Source organism: Haliaeetus albicilla, chromosome 11 (genome assembly GCF_947461875.1).
Source record: "Haliaeetus albicilla chromosome 11, bHalAlb1.1, whole genome shotgun sequence".
NCBI classification, from domain to species: domain Eukaryota; kingdom Metazoa; phylum Chordata; class Aves; order Accipitriformes; family Accipitridae; genus Haliaeetus; species Haliaeetus albicilla.
Genome location: NC_091493.1, coordinates 24,895,271 through 24,921,182, shown reverse-complemented (window position 1 = coordinate 24,921,182; position 25,912 = coordinate 24,895,271). Strand labels below are relative to the sequence as shown.

Genomic DNA, 25,912 nt, shown 5'->3' with positions numbered 1-25,912 from the left:
ACCATCTTTGTACATTATGAATTGAATTATGTCTAATATAACATGTATTAGTCTGGAGGAATGTGCAGCAAGCTGTCTTTTGGTTTTGCTTAATGTTTTTTTAGAAAACATGTTTTACAATACAGACATTTCAGCCACTGCTATATATCTTATTGTGAAAATAACACTCATTGAAGTAAACTTTGAGAAAAGGGTATGTAGCCTTTCACTTTGTTAAAAATACCATTTTACTATGTGCTACACTTAGAGAAATATGCACTTGTTTTGATTAGTTTAGATGAAAGTTACTTTTGCTACTCGAATTATGCCCCACATAGCGATGCATTTCTTCTATATGTGTTCAGACTTTGCTTAGGCAGAAGTAAACATTACCCAACCGAGAATTCTGGGTAGGTTCTTGTTTACTATTTACCTCTTCTAATAGAAAGATATGTAGATATATATATGAATGTATGTTTGTTTGTCTTAAACTTGCATTTTTAGATTTTCTATGTAGCTTGCATTAGGAGAACTTAAAGAATAATGCTAATACGCAACTATTGCACTATATTGTTATCCACACTATTTTCTCAGCTGTTGCCTACTTAATATCCCTGATAAGCATTTAAGAAATATTTTCATTCTAATGTGATATTTCATCATTTAATTGTACAACAATATATTCTTTGTCTGATAGAAGAAGACTTTGTAATGCATTCTAAAGAAATTGCCTTCACATTCTAGCTAACTGGATATGTCTCCATGAAAGCAATAACTGGATTTGTCAAACTACAACCTTCAGTCTCCTGTTTGATTACTTCAGTGTTCTCATGTAACAATAGAAAGATAGGGAATCCGCACAATGTAACAAAGGAATTGGAAGACTACCACTGGTTCTAAAACAAAAATACAGTCAGACCAATTTTAACAATTTAATGGATGCATAATCACTTAAAATCCTTACATTACTGCAATTATTTAAGAAAAACATACTTGGTAAGCAGGAAAATTTGAGTCCAAGTTGAAAACCAAATATGTAAAAATAAAACACTAATTCAGAATGCATCAGGTGGCAATATTCATGTTGTTATCACACATAATTGTTCATAACTATTTTTGTCTCCTTCCTACAAGTATTGTATACATTATGTTGTATGTATGACTTGTATAGAACACATCCATCCACCTTTCCGCAGACAAGTTATGGAACACAATGCCTTGTACTATTTGTGGTCTGACAGCCACAGTATTGCTTTTAAAAGAGCTTGCCAAGTGTTTATCAAGACTGACCTTCTTACTAGCTCAAAAATTAATTGCCCTCTGGTTTCTGTGATTGCTTCAGCAAGAAAGGATGCTGTCAATGAGATGAGACATTAGTAAACAGTAAAAATATGTCAATTTTGGCTGACTATTCCATGCAACAAAATGCTTAGTATTTTTCATAAGTAAACAAACAGGTGCTAGTAACTTTGATAAAGAAAATTCTTTATATTGGAAATAATTTTTGGGTTTTTATTTGCTACATATATAAAAATCACATTTTAATGTAATTAGTATAAGTTGCAATATAGTATGTTTAATTGTGGAATATTTCTCAATAACATTAATATAAAAGTTGTTACATCTATTTAATTCAGTTATGTTACATTACAGAAATAGGTTTTATTTCTTGTTTGTCTCTAACTCCTTAAATGTTAAAAATAAAGAGGCTATATGTGATTATGTAGGTGTGTATATGAATAAGATAGACCTAATGTTTCACATCTTTTTTGTTTGTTTCAGGGATCTTTCAAATAACAGAATTGGTTGTCTAACACCAGAAATGTTTGTTGGACTTAACAGTCTTCACAAACTGTGAGTATAATACCACTAAAACAGGAGAAATCCAAACTGTCACATGGCTTACCTGAGTACAGTCAGCAATAAACTTTCATTGTAAGAAAATTATAGGTTTTGTACTAAAAAAACCCCTTCTCCTGAGCCTTTGATTGTGATGACTTGATATTTTAAAGATGTTGTTTCTATTTGTAATTGTAAAACCTTTCAGAACTGCAAAGAATTAAATTTCATTTTCACATTGAAAAGAGGCTGAACATGACATTTCTGTTTGAATGCATTTCTGTTTGCGTGTCTCGGAAACAATTAAAGGTCAAGCACACAAATGAGACTTATACTGGTTAAAAAGGATACATTGCTCTTTCTATCCATTACAGATCAATTAGAATTTTATAACTTTTTTTTTTCCTGAAATGTATTACATAAAAAAGTAAGCATATACTGAGAAAAAAATGTATGAAGTATCAAGTAAATTTAGAACATCAGGGTAGTTCAAATTGCTACAGAAGAATCAATTTTAGACTGTCTGTTTAAGGTGTTGTGTTGTACACTTTATTTGTCATAGTACTTTCTGAGTCATTAGTTTATCATATGCAACTGCACTGGAATATGCTCTAGGGAGCAAAGCAATCAACTTTCATATCCATAAGCATGCCAGAGAGCCTGTGTGATCAATAGATTATCAGGCTATTCTAGAAAGAGCACTCAGAAGACATGAGATTATGATAGTATACCCAGGCTGTTCAGTTTTAGGGAGACTCAGATGACCTGGAAGAAGAGATAAAATGTGCAATGACAAAGTTTGCTAGTAGATACTAAGTTAACCAGAGAATTAGAGGCAAGGGTTGATTTTAAAGGACAGAAGTAACATGCAGGACTCCATGACTGGGCAGTAAAATGGCAGATGAAATTTAAGGTAGATAAATATTAAGTGATGCAAAGGAGAAAAACCAATCTGTTCTGGGCTAACCATTAAATCACAGGAAAGATGCTTTGAGATTATAGTGGATAATGCATGAAAACATCTGCTCAGTGCTCAGTATCATTTAGAAAAAAAATTAGGGAGTATTATTAAAGGAAGAGAGAACAGACTGGAGAACATCCATTGTACTATGGGAAAAAAGCAAAGAACCTGCATTTTTAATACTGTTGGCAGTTCCAGTCTGCTCATCTCAAAAAGATGACCAAAACTAGAAAAGGTTCAGAGAAGGATGAAAAGGAATGGCCAAAGGTGTGGTACAGCATAGGCAAATACTAGGAATGAGTAAGTTGGTTGTGACTTTCCTGGCTGGGAAAGGGACAATTCACAGGAAGGGTGCTGGTTTAAATGGACATTTGGCCAGACCCAGGAGAGCTCTGTATCTTCATTCACATCTGCCTTCGTTCCTGAAAATGAAATAAATTCCTATACTGCATCATAGTGTGTTACATATCTCATAGTTTATTTCCTTCCTCTCCAGCCAGTTCTGGCATTTCCTTGGAAAAACAGGGAAATCTTTCTAGAAAGATCTGCCAAGAGGTCAAGATGACACCAGGTAAAAGGCTGAAATCTGGCATGCTTATTGATCACATTAATGAGAGTAACTATGCCAAATATTCTCTGATGAAAACAACTGAGAATAGATGATGGGAAGAGTCTTGATAGCATGTTGGTGAACAGGTGCAGACTGCATCTCTTTTTACTCATCTCAGATGAATTGCCAAATCGGGCAAGCCCAACTCATCTGTTGAGGGTTGCTGGGTCTCCTTTTGTTGTGCACAGTGAACATGACTGTGACTATATAGCCAGATTACCATAGGAGGTATGTTTAATTCAAAATGGTGAAGTCACCTTACTAAATAGAAGGTGCTTCTAGATGCTAGGAACAACCTCAACAGAAACTGTTCAAATCCCTGCTCTCTCAGGAAAACGTGTCTTAAAGTTCCATTCTTAAATTTTCCAGACTCCATCTTAAAAGCTAATTAGAGGTTAAGCACTGAACTTCAGTCTTGTGATGGTAAGGAACACTGGAAATTCATTCACAGTGAGGGTACAACATTCATTCTGCGACAGTGTTTGGCTGTACTATCCCTTTTCTCTGAAGACCAGGAAAGAGTATGGCCGTATATCTCCACATCCTTCACTGATACCACAGATGTCAGAAAAAGACATAATATGCATGCTGAACACCTGCAGTTATCAGGCTGATCAAATCAGTTTCCTTTTGTAAAACAGATTTGCCATATCCCTGCTCATTCTAGTAACCTGTGTACCTGTCCCAGTGTTGGTGAATCTTTTCTGAGCATGTAGATAGAAGAAAGTCTCACCAGTTCCCTCTACACTATCATTAACACTGTATTTTCTTGCATCTAGTCTTTTTGTGTGTCCTAAGTAAATATTTACATTTTCCTCAAGATGGGGCTAACTTTCATTTCCAAGTGGGTGTATATCCAGGGCTTTCTGTATTGTTTTCCTTCTGAGGCCCCAGTTTATAGCAGAAATCTGAATTAGACCTTTCTTAAGTTTAATTCTCAAGTGACATTCTTGTTACACTTTTCACTTTGAATAATATTATTTAATGAAATTACTAGACCTCTCATTTTCAAGAACATTCACCTCTTCTTGTATGATAGTTCTCTTAATATTGACCAATCCTTGGTTTTGTTATTACCAGATTTCATTTTCATATACTTACATTTCTCAGCCAGAGTCATTAGTGAAACCACTAAATACAATCAGTCACAAGACAGTTTCTGCAGAACACCAGTAATGTCTCACTCCGCTCTTTTCTATCCTGTCCATTATCTTAGTGTCTTACAATAAATGCACTTAACGCCAGGTTCTTCGTGCTTTTATGGATATTATGTCCATGTGACAGTGGAAAAAAAGATGATTCTGTTAACTGTAGACCTGTTAGTCTGGCCTCGGATTTAATGCAGTCACTGAGTGAGTTTTGAAAGAAAGAAAAATGGGAAAAAAAATTGGCAAATAAGAAGTGGGGGAAAAAAAACCGGTATGCATCTGTTGAAGATGTATCATGTAATCATGTAAAAAGATCACTAGTTTTCTAGACATGGAAAATTATTTATTGATTTTTCGTATATATCTAACATGATGCTACGTAAGCAGGAGAAAACCATTAATATTTATACTAGTGTTTTCATGTGAGTGGAATTAGCCTAGAAGGCATCTAGTTGCCCAGGTATTTTTTTGTTTTTTAACTAGTTCTGTAGATCAGCAGTTACACTGTAGGTGGTCTTGGGAAAGATAATTTCCAGAATTTAGTGTATGCTCTTCCCATAAATAGCTATAATCCGAATGACCAACCTTACTGAACAGAATAGAAAATAGTAGTAATGAGGTATATTTAGGCAATATCTACTCTTTCTACATTTCTTACTTATAATATAGTACTATTGTTAAAGTGTCTTTTGCACCTTGTTTAAGTATCCTTTCCAAAGTTTAACTTAATTTTTGGTAATTCTCATTGTCCCTTTATGCTTCCTGTCTTTTTGCTGACCTTTTCCTTTACATTATAGTATCTCTACTTGTTTGATCTTTTAAAAAATTGAATTCTTTTCTTCAAGATTTAAGATTTGGTTATTGATCCATTTAGTCTATCTTCCATTTTTATTATTTGGGTTTTAAATTGCCTTTCTACCATTGACTTAACAAATGGGGCCATCCTGCATTCCAGTTCACGTACTTTAGTAGTTCTTTGCTAGTTACTTTATTTTTTTATTTTCAAAAGTCTGTCCTTTGGAAATTAGAGGCATAGTAATGGACAAGTCTAAATTCCCCTTTCATCTGAAGTAAATCAGTTCATGACTGCTATGTCAAAAGTTATGACTCTCTTTTGTAGAGTCTGTCCTCCTTACCAAACCAAAGCCAAGAGTACCATTACTCTTGTCAGGTCGGTGATTATTTTGTGAAGAAATACAACCATAATCTCAATCGATAGAAACTGTTCCCTGCCATTCATAGTATGATTTGTTCCTTAATCTTGGAAATCTCATCTACTGACATAATCCTGATAGTAATTATTTGAGCTGGGATCTCAATTTGCATCTGGTGTAAGAACTGGTGATTGTTTGTTGACTGCAAACTAATGCCACCTGGTACTTTTCTAACACTTTCTAACTTCTTTCCCCTTGGAAGTTCATAAAAACTTCCTAGAATCAAACTTTTTAAACATGTTTAAAATACAATAAGTCACCTTTCCATTGCTACTGATACCTCTGAATTGTGTTTTAATTGAATTGTAACATCAGTGTATATAATTGTAGCAACGAAAAGATGACAAGTTCTTAAACATGGAACTGGTTTCAGAGCCATCAAGTGTGGTTTAGATTGCTGAAAGAACCATATAAAGATATATACATATGTGTTGATTTACGCAATTGTTGATTGTGGTAATTAAAGCTCTCCTGTGTTATGTTAGCAGAGACGAAGTACAGAAGGATCTTTGCAGGCTGTTATCAAAACCAGTAGGGAGAGCCATGAGTCCACTGGAAGGAGCAAAGGACATAAATCTTTTCATGCACCTTCTGTGAAGTACAGAGATGAGATTTTCTTATACTGTTTACAAGCACAAATACCAGGTGAAAAATAACACAGTGTGTTTCACTCAGTCTTGTAAGTCTTAATTCAGTTTGAAAAAATGGAATTAGAGCTGAAAAATCAGCTCTAGGCCCAAACCGGCATAGGATGTTTAACCAAATGATGTGATGCATATATCTAAACTGAGTAGGGTAAAGGTGTGTTTAAATACTTCACTAAAATGAAGGATGAGAACTGCCTGAGCTTTCAGGGATAATGCAAACACACTTCAGAGGGCTTGCTGGTTTTGTGCAGTCTATTTTAGAACAGGACAACCTACAGGATTCTTGAATTAAGAAAAAATTAATTAGTAGCATCGTCTAGTATTGTTTTGAAAACATGCACACATACAGAAATCACAAAAAATTGTAAGCCTCTTGATAATGTAGAAAAGAAGACTTTTACTCCGATTGCAGTCAGGATGTATATTTCAGTGAATAGGAATTGAATTTCAAGTTACTAATGACATCTAAAACTTCACACAGCTCCTGAAATTACTGCAGCCAGTGAGTTGTGATTCTGTTCCTTGAGACTGATCTAATTTTTACACCTTCTTGGATTTGATGATTTGTACTCTGGGAAATGATTCCAAAATGCTTTCACATCATATGACAGATGCAGCTGACAGTGCCTCAGACAGTATAAGACAAGATTTATTATGTCTTCTAAGATATTAGCTTAACTTTTTTGGCTTATATATTACCCTTTGGCTGTGTTTATGCTGTGATGAGGTGTACGTATTCTAACTAGGAGTGACATAATTGAATGCAACAAATCTTCCAAATCTCCTTTGGCCCCTCAGTGCCCATGTTTCAGTGCTTTGTTCCAGAATTATTTATGCAAATATATTTCTGCTAGGTAATGGAGCTGCCATCCATATTAATTCTGTTTATATTTAGTCTAAATATCAAGAGCTGTGGAATACTGGGATGGTGCCACTGTACTGATATACCAGATTTCATTTCTCTAGTCCCCCATAAGTGAGCTCTTCAGGTTCTGACATGCTGTAGCCTTAAATCTGTTTCAACAGGCAGCTACTGCTGATCTTCCTTTTGGAAGTTCAAAACAGACCTTCCTCCTTACTTCCAATTGTTTGATTAAAGTATATCTGATTTATTCTTCATCCTGCCTCTGAATCATCAGCAGCAGTTAGCTGTATGATAATATTATACCATAAGTTCTTGTGTGACTTTCTTGCTGTCATTGAAGCAACTAATCACTTTGTATGGTGCCAGAAATAAAGTACAAAATCAGTAACATAGTGAATCAAACAGACTCCACTTTAGCAACATCAAGAAAATAGGCACTGTAACCTGCCCTCTCTGTATTTCTGTTGTCGTTTTTCACCCCTCTTAACCCAGTCTTTTTGTACAGAAGATCAATCTCTCATCCTTGCATTCAGCTTTTGCTTTTTAATACTGCTTATAAGAGTAAAGCATTCTTCATATTCATACTCTCCTGCTTCTACCTATATTTTACCTCAGAATGGTCCTTTGAGACACGTAACTCCCTTTGACTGTTTTATGGCATTTGTGATTTAGACTAAAGCTTTTGGCAAAAGTGTTTTATTAATTTCTGTAAAAGCACAAGAGTATTTGGTATATGAAAAAAATAAGCGTAGGACCTTATACGTAAGACTGAAATGTTTTACCTCTGATATAACAGAAAGCACATCTTTCTGTTAATGGAGTAAGTTAATGGCATAGTAAGTGCTATCAGCTTTGGACTGCATTAATTTGTTATGTTTGAATTGTTTGCAAACTAGGCAATACAGTTCTTTTAGAACAAATGTCCTTTTAAATCAAGCTAGAGTGGGTTTTTAGGATATCTGAAATGGCGGAATTTCACAACATTATGCATTTGGAGATATTTTAATATATAACATAAATTATGTGAACTGACAGAACCAGGCATTTGCAGGGTGCTGCAGATACCTAGCTCAGAAATGCACGTGTTATTGGGGTGATTTAAGAAGATTTCTGAAAGTTTTGTTAGAGAACAAGCTATTCCCACCGTTGGAGATCCAAATATTGTAATTATGTGTGTCTTGGTCATAGAAATGTATTGCTTTATGACTTACACAGCCGTGTGAACATGATTCTAGTTTGCTAATTGTTAGTAGTAATATGGAAGCTTCAAACCAGGTCATTGCCAGAAGAATATGAAAGAATATGAAAAATTGGCTTGCTGGCTTTGTACTGACTTTTGAACTGTGAGGAACAATTATTTCAGCGCTTGGCAAAACCACTGAAGAAAAGAGTTACATAATTCTCTGTCACAATAAAAAGAAACTCAAAATCTGTAAATGGAACATGAATCAGAAATTTTTAGGTTAACACAGTTTAGGTCAGTTCTGCCTAGATATCTTGGTGGATTTGGTAGGACCTATGCAAAGCGCATAGATGCAGTAGACATGGAATGGGCATCACTGGTGGATGCACAGCTACCATACATCTGCTGAGCCCTGCTACATCAGCCGTGGTCATGACTTACAGTTTTTCTCTGTTTCCTAAAATATTGACCAGACGTAGAGCCTTCCTTTGGTCCAAATGGAATTACCAAACTTCAGACTTGGTGTTCTGTTTATTTTGCTGTATGAAGCCTGGCTAGCTATTTAAGGGAAAAGCTGGGATTTGCATCAGATCAGAAATGTTGTACTGCAGTGGGGTAAGGCAGAGAAAAGAAAACCCCTGTATTTCTGCTTTCTGGCTGCCAGCCATGCAAGGCTGGGCAGATTGCTTTCTCCAGCCTTCAGTTCAGCCCGATTGTCCTCTGTCAGTAAGTTTATACTACTGTACCTGCTTTCATATTAGTGGAACCACTTCTGATTTACTTCAGTGTAAACGTTAGGGTTAACAGGTTCTGATTTGGTCCGTTTAACATCCCAGTTCACTGAGCTGCTTCAGCATGTGCCTTGTCAGGGTCTATGTCCAATAAGCACATGAGTAGATCCATTTAATTTTAAGTAAAGAGGTAACTAAGTCTTTGTGAAATGCTCACTATTTTTAGTTCCTGTTGATAAATAAAAAATATTAAAGGTATAGAAATAGGTAGCTACAAGCAAACATTCATTTCCACCTTTAGACATACCCACACTTGAAGAGATACTTGAAAGCCCTTCCATTTCCAAGAGCTTTTGCACAACTGTATTAATGGTGCACTGTTAAACAAGATCTTAACAATGGGTTCAATTATATCAACACATCTTGTCGTCACTCAATATAATGAGAAATAATGTCACTTAACATTGCTGAGCCAGTTTATTTTTCTGTATTAGTAGAATTTTGCTTTAAACTACCATGAAAATTTGAAGTGTTCAAAGTTGATTTTCTTTTTTTTTCCATTATTTCAGTAGTGAAAAATTGTGTAAAAAAATAAAATTACTTATTGTTTCAAGAATGCTCCATAACTTTCTTACAGTAATTTAAAAATTAGCAATATTTTATATTCTTTCTTGAATTCATTGATCCATATGTATCTGTACAGGTTTCTATAGAAAGCATGGTTCTTGAGGTTTTTGTGCTTCCTTACTTACTTTATGACGCTGGTTCAGATCTTTTGCAGTTTGGTAGATTTCTCACTGGTGGAACATTTCTCCTGATCTGAATTTGTATCTTCGTTTTTGTATACATTCTTTACTTTGTAGACATAAAAGAAGTAAAATCAATAGTTATAAAAACATCCCTTTTAATGAAAAAGTAATGAAACCATTTTCTTTGCCAGTCTACATTTTTTTCTATATCTAACAACAAATCTCCAGTGAAGAGATCTGAAATTTCACTGATAGCCGAAATTTTGTAGCCATTCTTGAATTCAGACATGTAGGCTTCAGGCACTGGATAGAAAGGAACATATATATTAGTATTTTAAAAGTAGGTAATTTAGATGCTATGAAATGTTAATCTTGGATACTGCACTAATTTTTCAGTTTACTGGTATAGAAAATGACAGTATTACCTGATATTAAGCTTTTACCTTTTATCCTATTAAGGCACTGATAGAGCAATACTGTTAAACCAGGCAAAATTAAATTGCCTCTGTTTGCAAGTATTCAGCCTAATCCATTCAGCCATCAAGACAAGAAATAGTAAAACAGTAGTTAAAATGGAAATGTCCTTAATTTAAGGATGGGAAAAATCAGCTTGTTAAAGTCCTTTGTAATAAAACTGTTCATGTAGTTACTTTGAAAACTCATTACTGTTTTAAGGAATTGCTTGAATTCTTCTGAGCATTACTAAATTAAGACACAGGTTTTATTTCTTTACCTTGAAATGACATTCTACATATACTATAAAAATACAACATAAGTCTCACTGACTAATCATTGTATGAATGTCTTCACTTAAATTCTAGAATATTATCTTCTAGAATTCTATTCTATTAAATATGTGGAAATATTCCTGTTTATTAGACCAAGTGAATTGTATGTATACCTGCTGTGAAAATAAAAGAAGTAAAAGTGTATGATTTGATTTGAGAATTGCTGTCATTTATGAAAAAGCAATGTAAAAATTTAAATGTTTTTACTTTTGTGAAGAAAGTGATATTTCTTAATTAGCATTGGGTAAATTATACTCTATAACAGTTATAATTTTGTTTTCTTCTTGTAATTGTTATAAATGACTGTAAATTGATTTTTTTCTAGGAATTTGTCAGGGAATATTTTTTCAAGTCTCATGAATGGACTTTTTTCTGAGCTGATAGCTCTGAAAGCACTGTAAGTATCATTCCCTACGTTCAGAAATCTGAAATATTCAAGAAAGACATTAGAATAAACATAGCAGAATAGAATATTAATTCAAACAGGATTTTTAGTAAGTGAAAGTATGTTATAGTATGACTTTCTACAGTAGCACATACTCAAATTTGATTCAGTAGTCAGTGATGCTGTTCTGTAACTAAACCCAGAATTTTGGCCTAATGTCTTGGAAGTCATTAACAGTGGGACAATGCGTATTAGTTGTCTCGGGGTATCTTTATAATTATAAATCTATAATTATATATCCATAGTTATGCATCTATCTAGAATTAGTTCTCTTTGGAGTTCAGTAATTTGAATCTAACAGAAGAAAGTATGTTTATGAAAATTGCATGTGTACCAATTGTGATCTTTCTTTGCCTTTCTAGACATTTCAACACTGATTCACTCATCTGTGACTGTAATCTAAAATGGGTCTTGCAATGGGCCAGAAATGCTTCAGTTCGAATAGCGGAGGAAACAGTTTGTGCTTACCCCAGTGCTTTACAAGGACTGTCATTTCGTAACCTGAAGGAAAATCAGCTGATATGTGGTGAGCTATACTCTCATTTAACATTACAAATTGAAGTAGAATCCAGAGCAAATATTAAAAAACAGAAATGATGCCCCCCCCCCCCCAAAGTAATAAATCTGACTTGCTTATAGGCACAAGAAATTCAGGTATATGGCACAGAAAATACAACTAAGATTAAAAGAGAAGGGGAAAAAAACCCGTTTCTTATTTCACACAAAATTTTATATATATATATATATAAAATTATTTTTTTTTTGCAAGAACACCACTGTTCTGTCTATATATTAGGTAACATGTAATTATGATTTAAAACATTAACCCATGATGGTAGCTCTACATTGTATAGTGCATAAAAACTGAGGATTCCTACAGGAATTTATAGAATGTTCCTTTCAAGTTATATCTCTGACAGTGTGGCATAAATGTCAGATTTCATTCTTGTATTTTTCATTTTTATAAACCTGTAACTATACATTTTAGCACTGCGTCCTGGTGATGAATAGAATTTTTACAGTAAGCTTCAGTTAGGTGAATTCTGTATTTGGAGATCTATAAGTGAATCACCTTTTGGAAAAGATTTTCTACCATAGCAAACATGATGGATATGGTGTGAGGAAGGAAACAAAAAAAATATGAATGAGTAAGGAAATCTCATCTCACACTGAACACTGTCTAGCAAAGAGCAGACTAAAACAGAGATTTTAGAAGTATCACATACTGCAGAGAAAAAAAAAAAATCATTGCCTAAGATTCCATAATCAGAAGTATAATTTCACACATACTTGATTAATCACAGAATCTTTGAATCTTTGACTTTCGTGAATGACAGAAAATTGCTGGAATGGTGCTTTTGCTAACGTCTTATGGAAACAAAAAGAAAGTCACACTTTTATCCTAATAACCACAAGAGGAATGATGTGAGTTGCTAACACATTTGTAGCGGAAGGGAGATCAGAGTTGACTGGAGTAATAACCAAAAATGTGGTTTGTGGTGGAAGAGATGTGAAAGGATGTGTCCATCGGCTGAATTGTTAAGGAAACACAGATACCTGTCTGGAGGCAAATAAGGAATGAGCTCTTGTGAGAGAAAGGCAGAGAGGTTTCCAGTAGCCTGTATTACTGAACTTTTGAAAATCTGCAATACTTCTCAAATATCAAGCTGACATTTTATAGACACCCAGCATGGACATCTTCACAGAGATCCATTTCCCAGCAGGAAAAGTCCATCTTCTGAAAATGCTGGAATGATCAGAAGAATTGATTAAGGACTGTTCATTGGCATTTTCAGGTTGCCAATGAATATGAGCCTGTGAATTTTACAGAGGAAATGAAAGCAATTTCTCAGAATTTCATACTTTAATTCCTAATAGGACTCCTTACGACGCCTCTGATACAGAATTTATAATGCCCATCTAGTTCTCAGTGCTATTTATAAAGTCCACAGAACACTTGACAAGGTTTGTAATGACTGCCAATAGCTTGATGCTGCTTTTAATATCTGCAGAGACCACGGTGGTTATATTTGCTGAGCCTTCCACCAGCTCTGTAATGTCTGCCAGGTACTTCACAGTGCTCGTAATATCTGTTGGGCAGCTCACGGTGCCCACAACATTTAGCAATTTCATCTTCAGTAACTTAATTTTAACTTAGGAATAATAGAAGGCTGTCTGGCACCAAAATAATAACAGCCATTGGGAATGTTTTAAAAATAATATGTGTTCAAATATGCATAGAGCTAATCAAATTAAGCTTATCTTAAAGAAAATATTAAGTGATTTAAAAATTAAAAACTTCTGCATGTGGACATCTTCCATAATGTCAGACATTTGTATTTGTAGTTGCTAATCTTCCTTCTACATGCTAGAAGACGTCATGAGGTATCGCGGTCACAGGAAGAGCCAAGAAAAGAAGAACGGAAGGGAAAAAATAAAAGTAGAAGGGAAAGAGCAAAGATCTTTGCAGGCAAGTTAGGGAATGAACCAAAAAGTCCAAGTATGTGAAGAGGAAACTAGACAGTAAAAAAAATTCTGAATAGCTGTGAGGAGCAGTTTGCCATAAGCTTTTTAGGTTTTTTTTATGTTTTGATGGGAGAAGAAATCATCTTTCAAATTTCTTTCTGGCAATACTTCCTCATGCATCTGATATCTCACAGTAGCCAAAGTAGTCACCCATTGAAAAGAGTTAAAAACCTGCTTTGGGGATTTTTATAAGAGTTAATTTAAGTAACTGCAAAGTTTTGGAATTCACAGGGTTCTGCTTGTGTATTTCATTAACAGCTTATAAGAGCTACTTAAATCTTCTTTAACAAAAATCTCCAACTCTCAGAAATGTTTGTCTATAAAACAATTTTTGACAATGTTGAAAATAAGGCTGAAAAGTTAGTTTGATGATAAAAGATAGTTTTGCCTTTGTCTTCTGCCTTAATTATGAGGGACTCCAATGAATTCATAACAGTATGGACAGAGTATCTTTCTGAAAAATGATTGTGAAATTGGCTTCATGCAGTGCCTTGTTACTGTTTCTCTATGACTTCAGATAAAACTTACTCAATTTACAGGAGGAAAATTACATTTTCCTGAATACCAGTGCTATAAATTCCACCTGAGGTCTGATAGGAGTCTGTGATTTTCCCTTGCGCACATCATCAGCAGAAATGGATTCTGTAGGCAAAATTCTTCACTCAGGAAAGACTTGTATGCGGTTTTGTCTGAAGGGGATTATGAAAGATTCCTCTTAAAGCAGGGTTTTGATTATTTACACTGATGAATGAGGTATTAGAATTTAGTTTCTCAGTCTCAAAGCTGTATTGATGCTATTGAACTAACAGCACTAAGCAGTAAAGTTCAGTTGTTGTGCAAATTACAATTGACATGTAGCTCTGATGAAGCCTTTTTCTGTTAGAAAATGTTGACTCATCAAAACAGATGTTTGGAAAAGTGCTGACTTTCTTGTCTCCCTGATTAGATTTTATTTAAAGTTTAGAAAGTAGTTGACATAATATCAATAATCTTTAGATAAATGATTTGCCTGAAAATGATGTAAATATTTACTAAATTATACAAAAAATATTGCAAAGGTCAAAGTATAAAAATAATTTTATAGTGCTTTAAGACATTATTATTTATTTATTTCCACCACAAAGGAAATTATCTAATTCTCCTGGGACGGAATACTGTTTCTCATACAAGTCTCCTACAAATCAAAATACTGCTTTTTGCATGTACTTTTTCTCTACAGATGTTTATAAATAAGTAATTGGGGCCATGCTATCACCTTTTTCTAATTAAATAAGAAAAGTAAGAAAATATAAAAGGATATTAAGAAATATATCTTGTTGCTTAGAGTTTAATGCATTTATACATAATAAATTTCATTTTTATTCCTTATCATTATGCATTTTTCTGTGCAGAGAGTGGATAGGTTTAGTCCTTTTCTTGGTGTCAGTAGCTTTTCAGGTTTATGTAATCTACTGTCCTAATGTTGGTCATCATATTGTTGCATGGACCTATAAAGCAGACAGGTTAAAAGAACTACATGTAGTATCTTGGCAGTTCTAGGAAGTCTAAATGTAGAGAGCACCCAGATTTTTTTCAAGTCACTTTGGTCTACTCGACCAGATGTTTTGATATGTATACATCCGCACCACCTCATCACGACGTTTTCAGGCAAGCTAGTTTTGTCGCATGTCACCCTTCCTGTTCCTGTTGTCTTTACCTTTCCTAGCATTCTGCTGTAAGGCAGTCTGGCAGTAAGCCTGATAAAGCAATCTTTAACAGTCTTGAATGGCTCTCAGACCATATTAGCAGAGCTCATTCTAGCCCTTTGCATCTGAGCCTTTCATGAGGAATTGGATAAATGCAATCCCCCCAACAATGTTTACCCTCTTTCTGTATCTGTGTTGATGGAAAGCTATGCACAAGTCTTTTTCTTGGAAGAAATGAATCAGTTGCTTGTATCTTTGTTATGCTTCAGCACCAAATTTTTCTGTTTCTGACTTCCTGATTTGCTGTGTTGTATTGAACGTGAGAAAATCTCCTTGCATGCTGAACTGCTTCAACATAGGACTGTAGGACAAGAGTTGAAAGAAATTCTAAGATACAGCATTATTTATTCACCTATATTGTGCACATCTCTGAAAAACCCATGTCGTTGCAATAATTACAATCAAGGGCAAACAGACACAATTAGCAAAGCTACTTTTAATGCATGTTCTTCATATACCATCCTCAGTCAAGAAACTTCTAGAGTAAGGAAACAGATATAAGCTCATGTTAGATACATTCATTTTAAGATACAGTCTCAGGAGAAAATATGGTGGAAAAAGAACTTGCAAAGCACAGAGTAACGGCAAATTACAAAACAAAATATTGCAGCTGAGTCATTTTCCTTTCTTGTATTAACATGACTGAGATAGCATCTGTTTTTATGTAGTGTCTCATCTACCTTAATGAGGGTAGGGTGGCCTCCCTAGACTCAGGAGCCTGTTTTCCAGAGGCTCTGAGTATCCAGAAGCTGGATTTGAATTCTCTTGTTGCTCTGGGTACTCCACATTCATGAAAATCAACTGTAGTGTGTTTCACATGGCTTAGAGTGGTTGTTACAATATGTTATTTTGAAAGTACATATTATGACAAAATTATGATATTCTATTCATGGGTAGTGTACCTGTTGGTTGTGATGAATAGAATTGTAACTGTTTACATCAAACTTGTAGTGAGAAATTGTTTGGGTTGGTTCATAATTTACTCATAGCTTTCATAGTCCATTAGGACTTTCACTGTGGATGACAGGGAATGAGTACCCAAAATACAAAACTGGAGTGTTTTCTGTATGTTATCTGTATGATTAGGTTTCTAGCATGCCTTAGGGGGCTGTCTTCTGAGAAAAGCGTTAACACTAAAGAAGAATAAAAATCCATCCTACTGAAAATAGAGGTGAGAAAGAATGGAAGATAATAGCTACAAGTTGTGAGTGTCCAACAGTGTTTGAATTATTACTCAGTCTCTGAATCCTGTAAACTACCTTAAAGTGTTAGCTCATGAGTGAAATTAGCAAGTTGTGACTTATAAAATATTACTGAAATGTGCTTTTTTTTATATAATAGACTCCCTACTTAGGAGGGGTACTTCAAAGGGAGGGATAAAAATCAAAGGGATAGATCCTTTTCTGGCTTCTGTATTCTGCAATACAATTCATTAAATGTTTCATAGAAAATGTAAATAATATATTGGGAGGGAAGGGATATAGTTCTTAGGGAATTGTTTGTACTTAACCAGCACCTTGTCTTTTGTAGTTTGCCTCACTTCACTGAAAATCAGAGTATTCATCCTCTATTGGAGCAGGGTCATGTTAAAATGTAAGCACTTTCTGCTCTGATGCTTCATACCTGTTCACATTGAAACTGGCGCAAAGCAAAAAAATAAGAGCACATTTATATTCTTTATGCACTCTTTCTACTTGTATTCTTAGAGATTTTGTGACCATTTTAAGATTTGATTTCTTACATAGGAAGGTATGAAGTGCTTTCATCATTACTTACCTATTATCACATTTTCTAATCTGCATTTCTCATGCTTAAATATCAGCAGAACATTAAGGCATATTTCTCTCAGGCCACGTGCAGGTCCCTAGCCTATTTTCATAGGTAATTTTTTTTGCAATCTTACCTAAAATACCACCAAAATTCAGAATATTCAACGCATTTTAAATCAATTAGAGTAATACCATTGGGGAAAAAAGAGAACATTTTCTTTTCTATACTTCCTGCATAAAGTACTTTGATTTTTCAAAGCAGCTTTTTTTTTTCTTGACATAGATTCTTAAAACACAGTGTAGCTTTAAATGCTTTCTCAGCAATGGTGGAATAACGATGTTTTAGATGCTATATATGTTGAAATGTCTTTATAATTTGAACTGATGTACTCGCACATCGTTTTCCCTTCATCCCTAGCAGAGTAAGTGTGTTTCCACTGTCCAATAGCAAGAACTTTGAAAGAGATATGTACTTTTAAAATGCTAACAGTAGAAAAAAATAGATTGATATTGGGAAATCTTATATTTGAAAAAAACCTTATTCAACATTTAAATTTAAGCCTGAAATCAGCTGAAGGCCTTCAGCCTCATTCTGCATCAGCTTTTAAGAATACTGTCAAATATTTTGCGCTAGGGATATAGGGTGAGAAATGAGATTTGCAGTTACCTTTTTTGTATGGTGACAAGAATTAATTATCTACATTGCCATTCGAGTCTTAAAATGACAATTGCATATATATGCACATAGATTGTTCTTGAAAGTTTCCTTTCCTACATGAAATATATTGCAATAACAAATACTGGCTCCAAGTTAACAAGGAACATTTTTTTCTTCATTTATTTCTCTCAGTGTTCCCAAAACATTTTTTTGGTCTCATTTGTTATTTACTTAAGCTTAGGGATGGGCTCAAGAATATTGTTTCAGCCATTTCTTTCTTCATTTATAAGTCATTCTTACTACGTTAACACAGTGTAAATATTGAACTGTGGGGTTTTTTTTCAGTACGTAGTAACTGACTAAACTCAAAATCTCAAGTACAAAGAATGATGGATTAATTATCCAGATTTAGATTCCAGTCCTGCAGTTTCTTGGCAGCCTACAGACAGCCTGCTGCATTCATGCAGAGCATCATTGTCTTCAGGAATATGCGGGATCAAGACTTCAGCTCCAATTCTGCAGGGAGTGCCTAATCATATGAATAGGTCTAATTATATTGAAATAGGAATATTCACATTAGTAACCTTTCACAGGATTAGGTTTTACAAGATGTGGATAGTGATACAATTAGCTGTAGTTAAATCCTCTTGCAATTATTTCTATTTTACAATGTTAGCAATTCAGGATTTTCTTTAATAACAAAATATGCATAACAACAGAATGCCTATAAATCAAATAATGTAACTGTACATTTTGGATCTTTCAAAGATAGATATGGTAGATTAATTTTCTGTCAGAGTTAAGTGGCCATTTTGTATATCAAAGTTGGTTTCCATACTACCATTTGGTAGTATGAAACCAACAATGCTTTAACCTTTTGGCTCCAAATTCTAGATCTCTCATTCTACTATGATCAGTCTCAAACTGGGGAAAATTTAATATTAAACTGCATTTAATATTAAACATTAGTATCTAATTTCTTTAGTGGTAATTTAGAACACTGCTGCAAGGTTTGGGGCACAAAACTAATAACACTTAAAACATAAATGTGAAATAGTAGAAGTATTAAAATGATCATTTGAGAAACTTAAAGGATGAAGCTTTACTACTTCGTATTTGCTTGCATCTGTGCTCACACATGAAAATATAGTTCAACAGAACTTTTCATGCCTGAAATCTCGCTGATTGAGATGCTGGAAATGTACCCAATTTGTTTTTCTTACCATAGCTTACTCTTAAACTACCTCAGAGGTTTTTAATGTGCAGTTGTGTCTCATTTTTTACATTGTCTTTGCCTGCTTGTTCCAAAAAGCATGCAAACTAACTAAAGGAAAATTTAGCTAAGCGGTAGTGAGGATAATATCAGTGAAATGAAGCCTCTTTAATTTTCAAAACTTCTGCCCTTGGAGACTTGACTGGCCATCTCCAAAAGCTAGTTGCTCCGAGCAAATCAACGGTAAGACAGCCAGTCTTGACTAAGGCCCATGGAGTATCCCAGAAGATAGATTGTTTTTTCTTAGCATGGTAGCATGCACATTGAAAGACTAGGGTTAAATTTTGTACTGGTAGTTTTTAGATAAAATTATATAAGCTTCTTTACCAAACCTATGTTAATATTATCCAGTTAACAGCACTTATTACAGTTTGTTGTAATTAATCTTAATTGTTCTTGTGGGAAAGTTCCCTATAAAGCCTCCATCCTAACATTCTCTGTTCTAATTAAGTGGAGTATACCATAGTGATATTTCACATTTTTATAGCACATTTCATCATACAGCGCTTTCTTTAATATATGTATAAAAATGGCTGTTGAGAGCTGCAGTTTCTGACACTGTCAGCTGGGCTGAGAGGAGTTTGGAGCAGAAAAATTTCATACAATGGCTAGAACAAGTTCTTATTTCAACAGAACTGTCACTTGTTCAGCATCTTTTACGACTTTCACGTTTCTTTTTTGTTTGGCATTCTTGCAGCACAGATGGGTATTCGTGCAGCCTGCTGGACTCTGGCCAATTAGGGGCAATCACTGCCACTCTTGGGACATTCCTGCTGCCATGTTTCCATGGTCTAAGTGTGTAGTAATGGTGAAAATAAAAAGGTGACTGGTGGTGCTTAAGACTTGGAAAGATGAGTTCTACCACTGTACTTCCCAGTTAGATAAAGTTAATCAATGTATTTTGTAGAGCTAGGTGCTTTGCCTTGCCACTGCTCAGCCATTTTTATTAACTGCAAGCTGTAATGAGCATGTGTAGCTGTGAGCCTGCCAGCTTGCTTGCCACAAGGATACTTTGAGTAATCAAAATTACCTTTCTAGCAACGGCTTCTGACTCTTGCCAGTGAAGGAATTTCTGTTGATGAATCTTCCAATACCGTAGCTGTCAATATGTCACGGTCTTCAAGTTTTGGGATGTGGCAAATAATCAAACGCTCCCCAGCTTCTAAAGTAGATTTCTGGGACAATTTGAAAATAAGAAATTGAAAAGTGGCAGCCGTTTTATTTGACAAGAAAGAAACTCTGCCCTTTGTTTTAAATTCCTGCTAGATATGCCGATGCAAGATATGGGCTTTATTTTGCCTGCATGCAGATAATATTTTTGATTAATTTATTAACTGGACTGAAACCTTGAATTTCCTGTTGTGGAAATTTTGCTAGTAGCTGTTGCCATTTTACAAACTAATGTTATGATATTTGGCATTTATATTAAATGCTGTTAAGTGAAACCTGCTACTTGCATATTTCTCTACCTCTACTTTCCTACCAAGTAAATCATTGCTATTATCAATAAATAAGAAAGTATTTTTCCACTGCTCCCTCACTTAAAATGGTTGTAATGGACACAACATGCATCAGTTGCTAGACCCACTGCAAAAATGATAATTTATTTCCACAGGGGCTTATAAATCTGTGGGAAACTATAGAGAAAGACAAGTTAAATAGCTTTGTCATGGCTGGACTTGTCATCCCCCTGCTGAATTCTGGCTGAAACCTGTATGACCTGGATTTGCGAAAAGTGACCAGATTTGAATTGTACTTTTTCCAGCTCAACCTGCCTTAGTTTCTACACAGGTGTAACTTATTTTAATTAAGTAAATCTGCAAAGTTATGGAATCCAAGTGCTTCTCCATGAGGCTGTCATCCAAAGCTAAGATTGTAGCTGCTCTTGGAATAACTGCACAGGATTGAATCTTCTGTTTTGTAGGTATGGAGTATGTTTTTGAGGTTAGCTAAGCCAGATAATTGAAGCACCAGTAGCAGTGGACTGTGACAGCCTTGGCTCGCCATACTTCTAACTCAGGATAAATCCTAGGATTGCTACTTCTCTTCAGCTCCCTGCAGCAGCATCTACATTCTTATCAGTGCCTCAGTCCACTGACTGCTATGCCTGCTCGTGAGACATACACTCTTTCTCTCTCTTTTTCTCAGCTTTGACAGCTTTACAGAAGTTTGCAGGAGTAAAACGCAATACAAAATTTGTAACTTGAAGTAAACCAGCATACATGTCTGAACTCTTGCTCTTTGGTTAGTAGATGCCATTTCAGTGTAGCACTTAGCATTACAAAATAAACATAAACCTGTGATTTAATTATGAGATGCTGCAAAAAAAATGCATCTACTTTATATTCCTGCCTGAAAAGCATGTATGAGGGGGAAAGAGACTGATAAAATGGTGTGGAATATGCCTTGGCCTGCCAGCATTATGAAGTTAGTGGAAATAAGAAGCTATTACACAAACAGAAGCTCCACTTTTCCTGCAGTGAGTGGTAAATGAATATGATACAAAGCTTTCTTGTCCCAAGCCCAAAAGACTTATCTTATTTTGATGTGTTTAATACATGTTGGCATCTGTATTTTCTTGATATTATGTTAAAATTGGAGCCAGGCAGAGCTTTTATTAAAACTGAAGATTGGCTCCAGTTCTGTATTCATTCTTGACTTCCTTGGCATATGGCACTGTCTGTGACCTTCCACACCAAAGCTTTAGTTATTGTCAGCAAATTTTGCAATATGGAAATTGGCGTTGGTGTACTGGCACCTCTTCTTCTTGGCAGAACTGGCCTTCAGAGCAATTCAGATCACTCTCTTTTCTTCAGTGCCATTCAGCAAATATCAACAGATATAATTTGCTGCATCAGCAATTTTAATTTTTAACTAATGTTTTTCAATTTGTTTTTCCTCATTTTCATCTGTCCTTTTTATTGGACCAGTTCCTTTACTTTGCCCTCACTTCCAGCTCCCCCCCCCCGCCCCATGCCTTCCATGCACATTTCTTTCCCACTGAGATTGTATACAAATATTAGAGCTCTAACTCACACTTTTGTCAGCAGGATTTGCCGCACTCTGTAGGCACACTCAGTTCAAATAAAAAGCCCATTGGCAATACAATAAATAAGTGATTAACAAGAAGCAAAATGCCAGCCTCTGGCTTTTTTCTGTCCAAAAAAAGTGGGTGCAGTGTAGCAAACTGAATTTTCTACCAAGAGGCAGGAGTCAATGGCGTATCCTGAGACATGAGCACTGTAATGCTGCACTGATGTGTGGGCAACCTGGAGAAACCCGTGGATTTTCCTATTTCTGTGTGAAAGCTGCCAATATCAAACAGAGTCAGTTAATGAGGGCCGGAAAATGTATAGCAGAAAACTGTGTTTATGTTAAACTGAACAGTGGAATGCACTAGTGTAGCAACCAGGTTTATGCACTTAGTAGCCATTCAGCTGTAGAGAGTTGTGCTGCCCAGGTAATAGGTTATGCAACAGAAAACGCAACAAACAAGGCTGGAGGTAGGACGTAGTTTCATTTTTCTCTGATCATGTCTCCAATACCTTGTGCTGGTTGTGTTGGTCAATGACTAGCCAACTTTCTGTGGTGTTTAGACAAATCTATTGCATGGGCCAGTTTTTGTGCTTACATATTTGCTTTTGATCATTCACCCAGAAAACAGTAGTGTCCATTCATTAGAAGTGCATACATTCTAAATGTGATCATATTGTATTTAAAATGTAACTGAAATACAGGTTAGAAATGCATTTTATGTTATGTCTTTTAAAAGCGTTTGTATTCCATGTATGTCCAGTGACAGCAGTATTTCCTTCACATTCTTCTTTTAATCTTTTAAAACAGTAAACAAAAAAGAAGGCCAAAATTAGATGGAAAATTGAACTATTTTGAAAATCTCAAGAACTGAATTGTAAGGAAAAGACAGAAAGTATTTAATGTGTGTGCATGTGTATAAAAGAAATTGTTTTATAAAGATATTAAGGTCATATGCATTGGAACAGTTCCTTAGAGCCTCAGTGCACCTTGCTGTTTTTCTATTTTAGCTAATGGTTATTAAAATAATTTCTATTTTCTTTTTCAACTTTATATACATCTTGGGGCACTACCTGCATTAAAATGTTCAGGGATATACTTTCTGTGAGAAGGACTTAAGTGATATTCTAATTCAGTGGTATTTGTGTAACCTGATTCCTCTTCCCTATGTCCTCAGTATTCTAGTCTAGAGCTAATCTGAAATACAAGATTGGGTCGCATAAAGAAGCTGGCCTTCAGTCAACAAAACCCTTTTTGTGCTGAGAAGTGAAAGATAAAGAAAAAGATGTAATTACTGTAATGTCAGGTTAGACCTTTAGATTCGTGCTGCAATCAGTGATTCCTGTGGTGCTCTGCCGCAATCATGGTTTAGTGCTGACTAGAGAGACAAGACAGGTAAAGACTGTAAAACACTCCAGCAGCCCTTGATCTAAATGCCTATAGGAGAGTCACACCTCTCATTTGCAGATGGTTGTGCTGGCTCCAAACTTGAGGGCAGCAGAGTGGATTGTCTTGGAAGGAGAATCTTGGAATATTTTTCATGTGTAAAAATTAAATAAATACCCTAAGTTAGACCCTCATCTCCCAGGATACAATAGTAAACTGTAAATTATTTTTAATCTTATGAGGCTATTGTATCTGCCATACACACACATATATATGAGAGCATCAGAGGTGACATATATTTATTTGGTCTTCAGTAATCACATAATCAAAGAGAAAAATTCTATTGTGTAGGGATATGCTTGCCAGAGCTGTTATATTTCAAGTCTTGTCAAATCAATGCCAAAATCATTCCACATACTTTCAGAATTTCTTACTTCTTACTTTATTCGCAAAGTCAAGCTTGAAAAAGCGTGTACAGCATTAGTAAATACTTTTATTTTTATTCTGAATTTGAAGGATTGTTGGATTATGGATTTAAAATAAGTATTTCCAGGTGATGCTGATGGAACTATACAATCATTTTATAGCCATTCAGGGTAAAGGCTACAATTTTAGTAAATTATATAATTTACTATAGTAAAGTAATAGTAAAGGCTTAAAAAAAGAGTTTCCTAATCCTGAAACTCTTATTGATGCAATTAATCCTTATATCTGTGAGCTATGGCACTGAATTCAACTGGAACTTTTGCATGAGTAATAGTTGCAGGACCAACCTCAGTCATTTAAATCATGATTATCCCTGGAAAACAACTGAAGATTAGCTCTGGTAATCATTTTTTTGTGAACATCACAGAGATTAAAAGCAGATGTTTTGCAGAAGTACTTAAGTGTACCTTCCATGGTCTGCAAATGTCATAATCTGTAGAAATTTTACTAGTTTCACTCTGAAAATGAGCTTGCAGCATTATATTTGTCAGTTTGGCCAACCCAACTAGGGCCAACCCACCTCAAAGGGTGCAACTGGTCAGAAGGATATCCTTGCCTAATATCCTTGCCAAAGGTATGTTTCATTCCCTTTACATCTTTGTTGGCACTTAGAAGGAATTGCAAAGAAAAAGAAAATGAGTAGGTTGTTGATATGACTGATGTCAATCAAAGGATCATTTTCTCCTTTTTTGATATGCTGTAGTAAAAAAAGATTTCATTTAGTTCTGGTCATCAATTGACAAAATCTGTATAGAACACTTCATTCCCACTCCATTTCTGAGTTTCATGATTCCCAAGGCTGAGCAACAGAAGTGATAACAGGAGAGAGAGACCAACTATAAAGGCAGAGATAAATTCAAAGTGATAGTGTTACACTACATCCATATGCCAGGCAAGTTATTTAGCTTGACTTAAGAAATATTGATACTATAGTTCACACTCTTATGACTTCATAGCTTCATGACACAATGGGTCACTCACTGCATGACCAAAAACATTTGACAAGATACAATATCCTCAGTTAAAAATTACTGGATTCATGAGAAATATTTTATTCCTGTGAGTAGTATATATTGCTGTTGTACTTGTGACAGTATGTTTAGTTTTTCTGGACTCCATTTTCATAATGATTCCATTAATTTATGGCTAAATTTCCACACCATAACTTTTCCTTATATTCCATAATTGACTTCAGAATGCAACACAAAGATTGCAACCTTTTGAAGGGAGACGTTCTCTCCATCTTCTAGTAAAAACCGCTGATTTAAATGACTGAGACCAAGCCTGCAGCTATTCTGAATGAGATATTAATCTGGTTTACTTTCTTTTAGTTAGAAGACAAAGATTATATAAAAATACTAGGTATGTTTCAAGGAATTTTTAGTAATGCATCCATGTCCACAAATAATAGGTGCAATCAGAAGATAAACTACAAGATGTATACGCAAGTAAGGAGGGATTTCTGAAGCTTGCCCTTTATAGTCACAGCATACTTCCAACATTTCAGTAGATAGTAGCTAGCCCCTTAATCCTCTGTGTGCTTCTCTCAGACAGCAATATCACCTATTCACTCATGTACAAATCCTGTGTATTATGCTGGCCAGCATTCTTACTCTGTAAAATAGTAGAAGTGATCCCTCTCACTGTTTATTCAAAGCAGGTGATGAATATACTATTTAATATTTAAATTCCCCAATAGCATTGAGGGCCCAAAGCTACATTTATAAATGCAGCTTCTCACAATTTAAGTGTTCCAAAGACAACACCTGAATGACATAAAGAAGTGTGTTAGGGTGGGATGCTGAGTAAGGAGAGGAACAAAGACTACTGGTTGTCCACAAATTTTCGCAATTGTAGAACCAGTGTTTATGGCTTGC

At 35.0% G+C, this 25,912-nt stretch overlaps 1 protein-coding gene across 2 annotated transcripts in view; it reads left to right on the top strand.

The window, feature by feature from the left end:
• The window catches only part of LOC104318002 (adhesion G protein-coupled receptor A3), a 316,671-nt gene that overhangs the window by 129,542 nt on the left and 161,217 nt on the right, over nt 1-25,912 (top strand). For both annotated transcript variants that reach the window (XM_069796696.1, XM_069796695.1), the window contains exons 4-6: nt 1,762-1,833; nt 11,040-11,111; nt 11,522-11,685. In XM_069796696.1, the coding sequence (XP_069652797.1) occupies nt 1,802-1,833; nt 11,040-11,111; nt 11,522-11,685 (268 nt within the window). In that variant the 5' untranslated portion in view covers nt 1,762-1,801. The remainder of the gene's footprint in view (nt 1-1,761; nt 1,834-11,039; nt 11,112-11,521; nt 11,686-25,912) is intronic.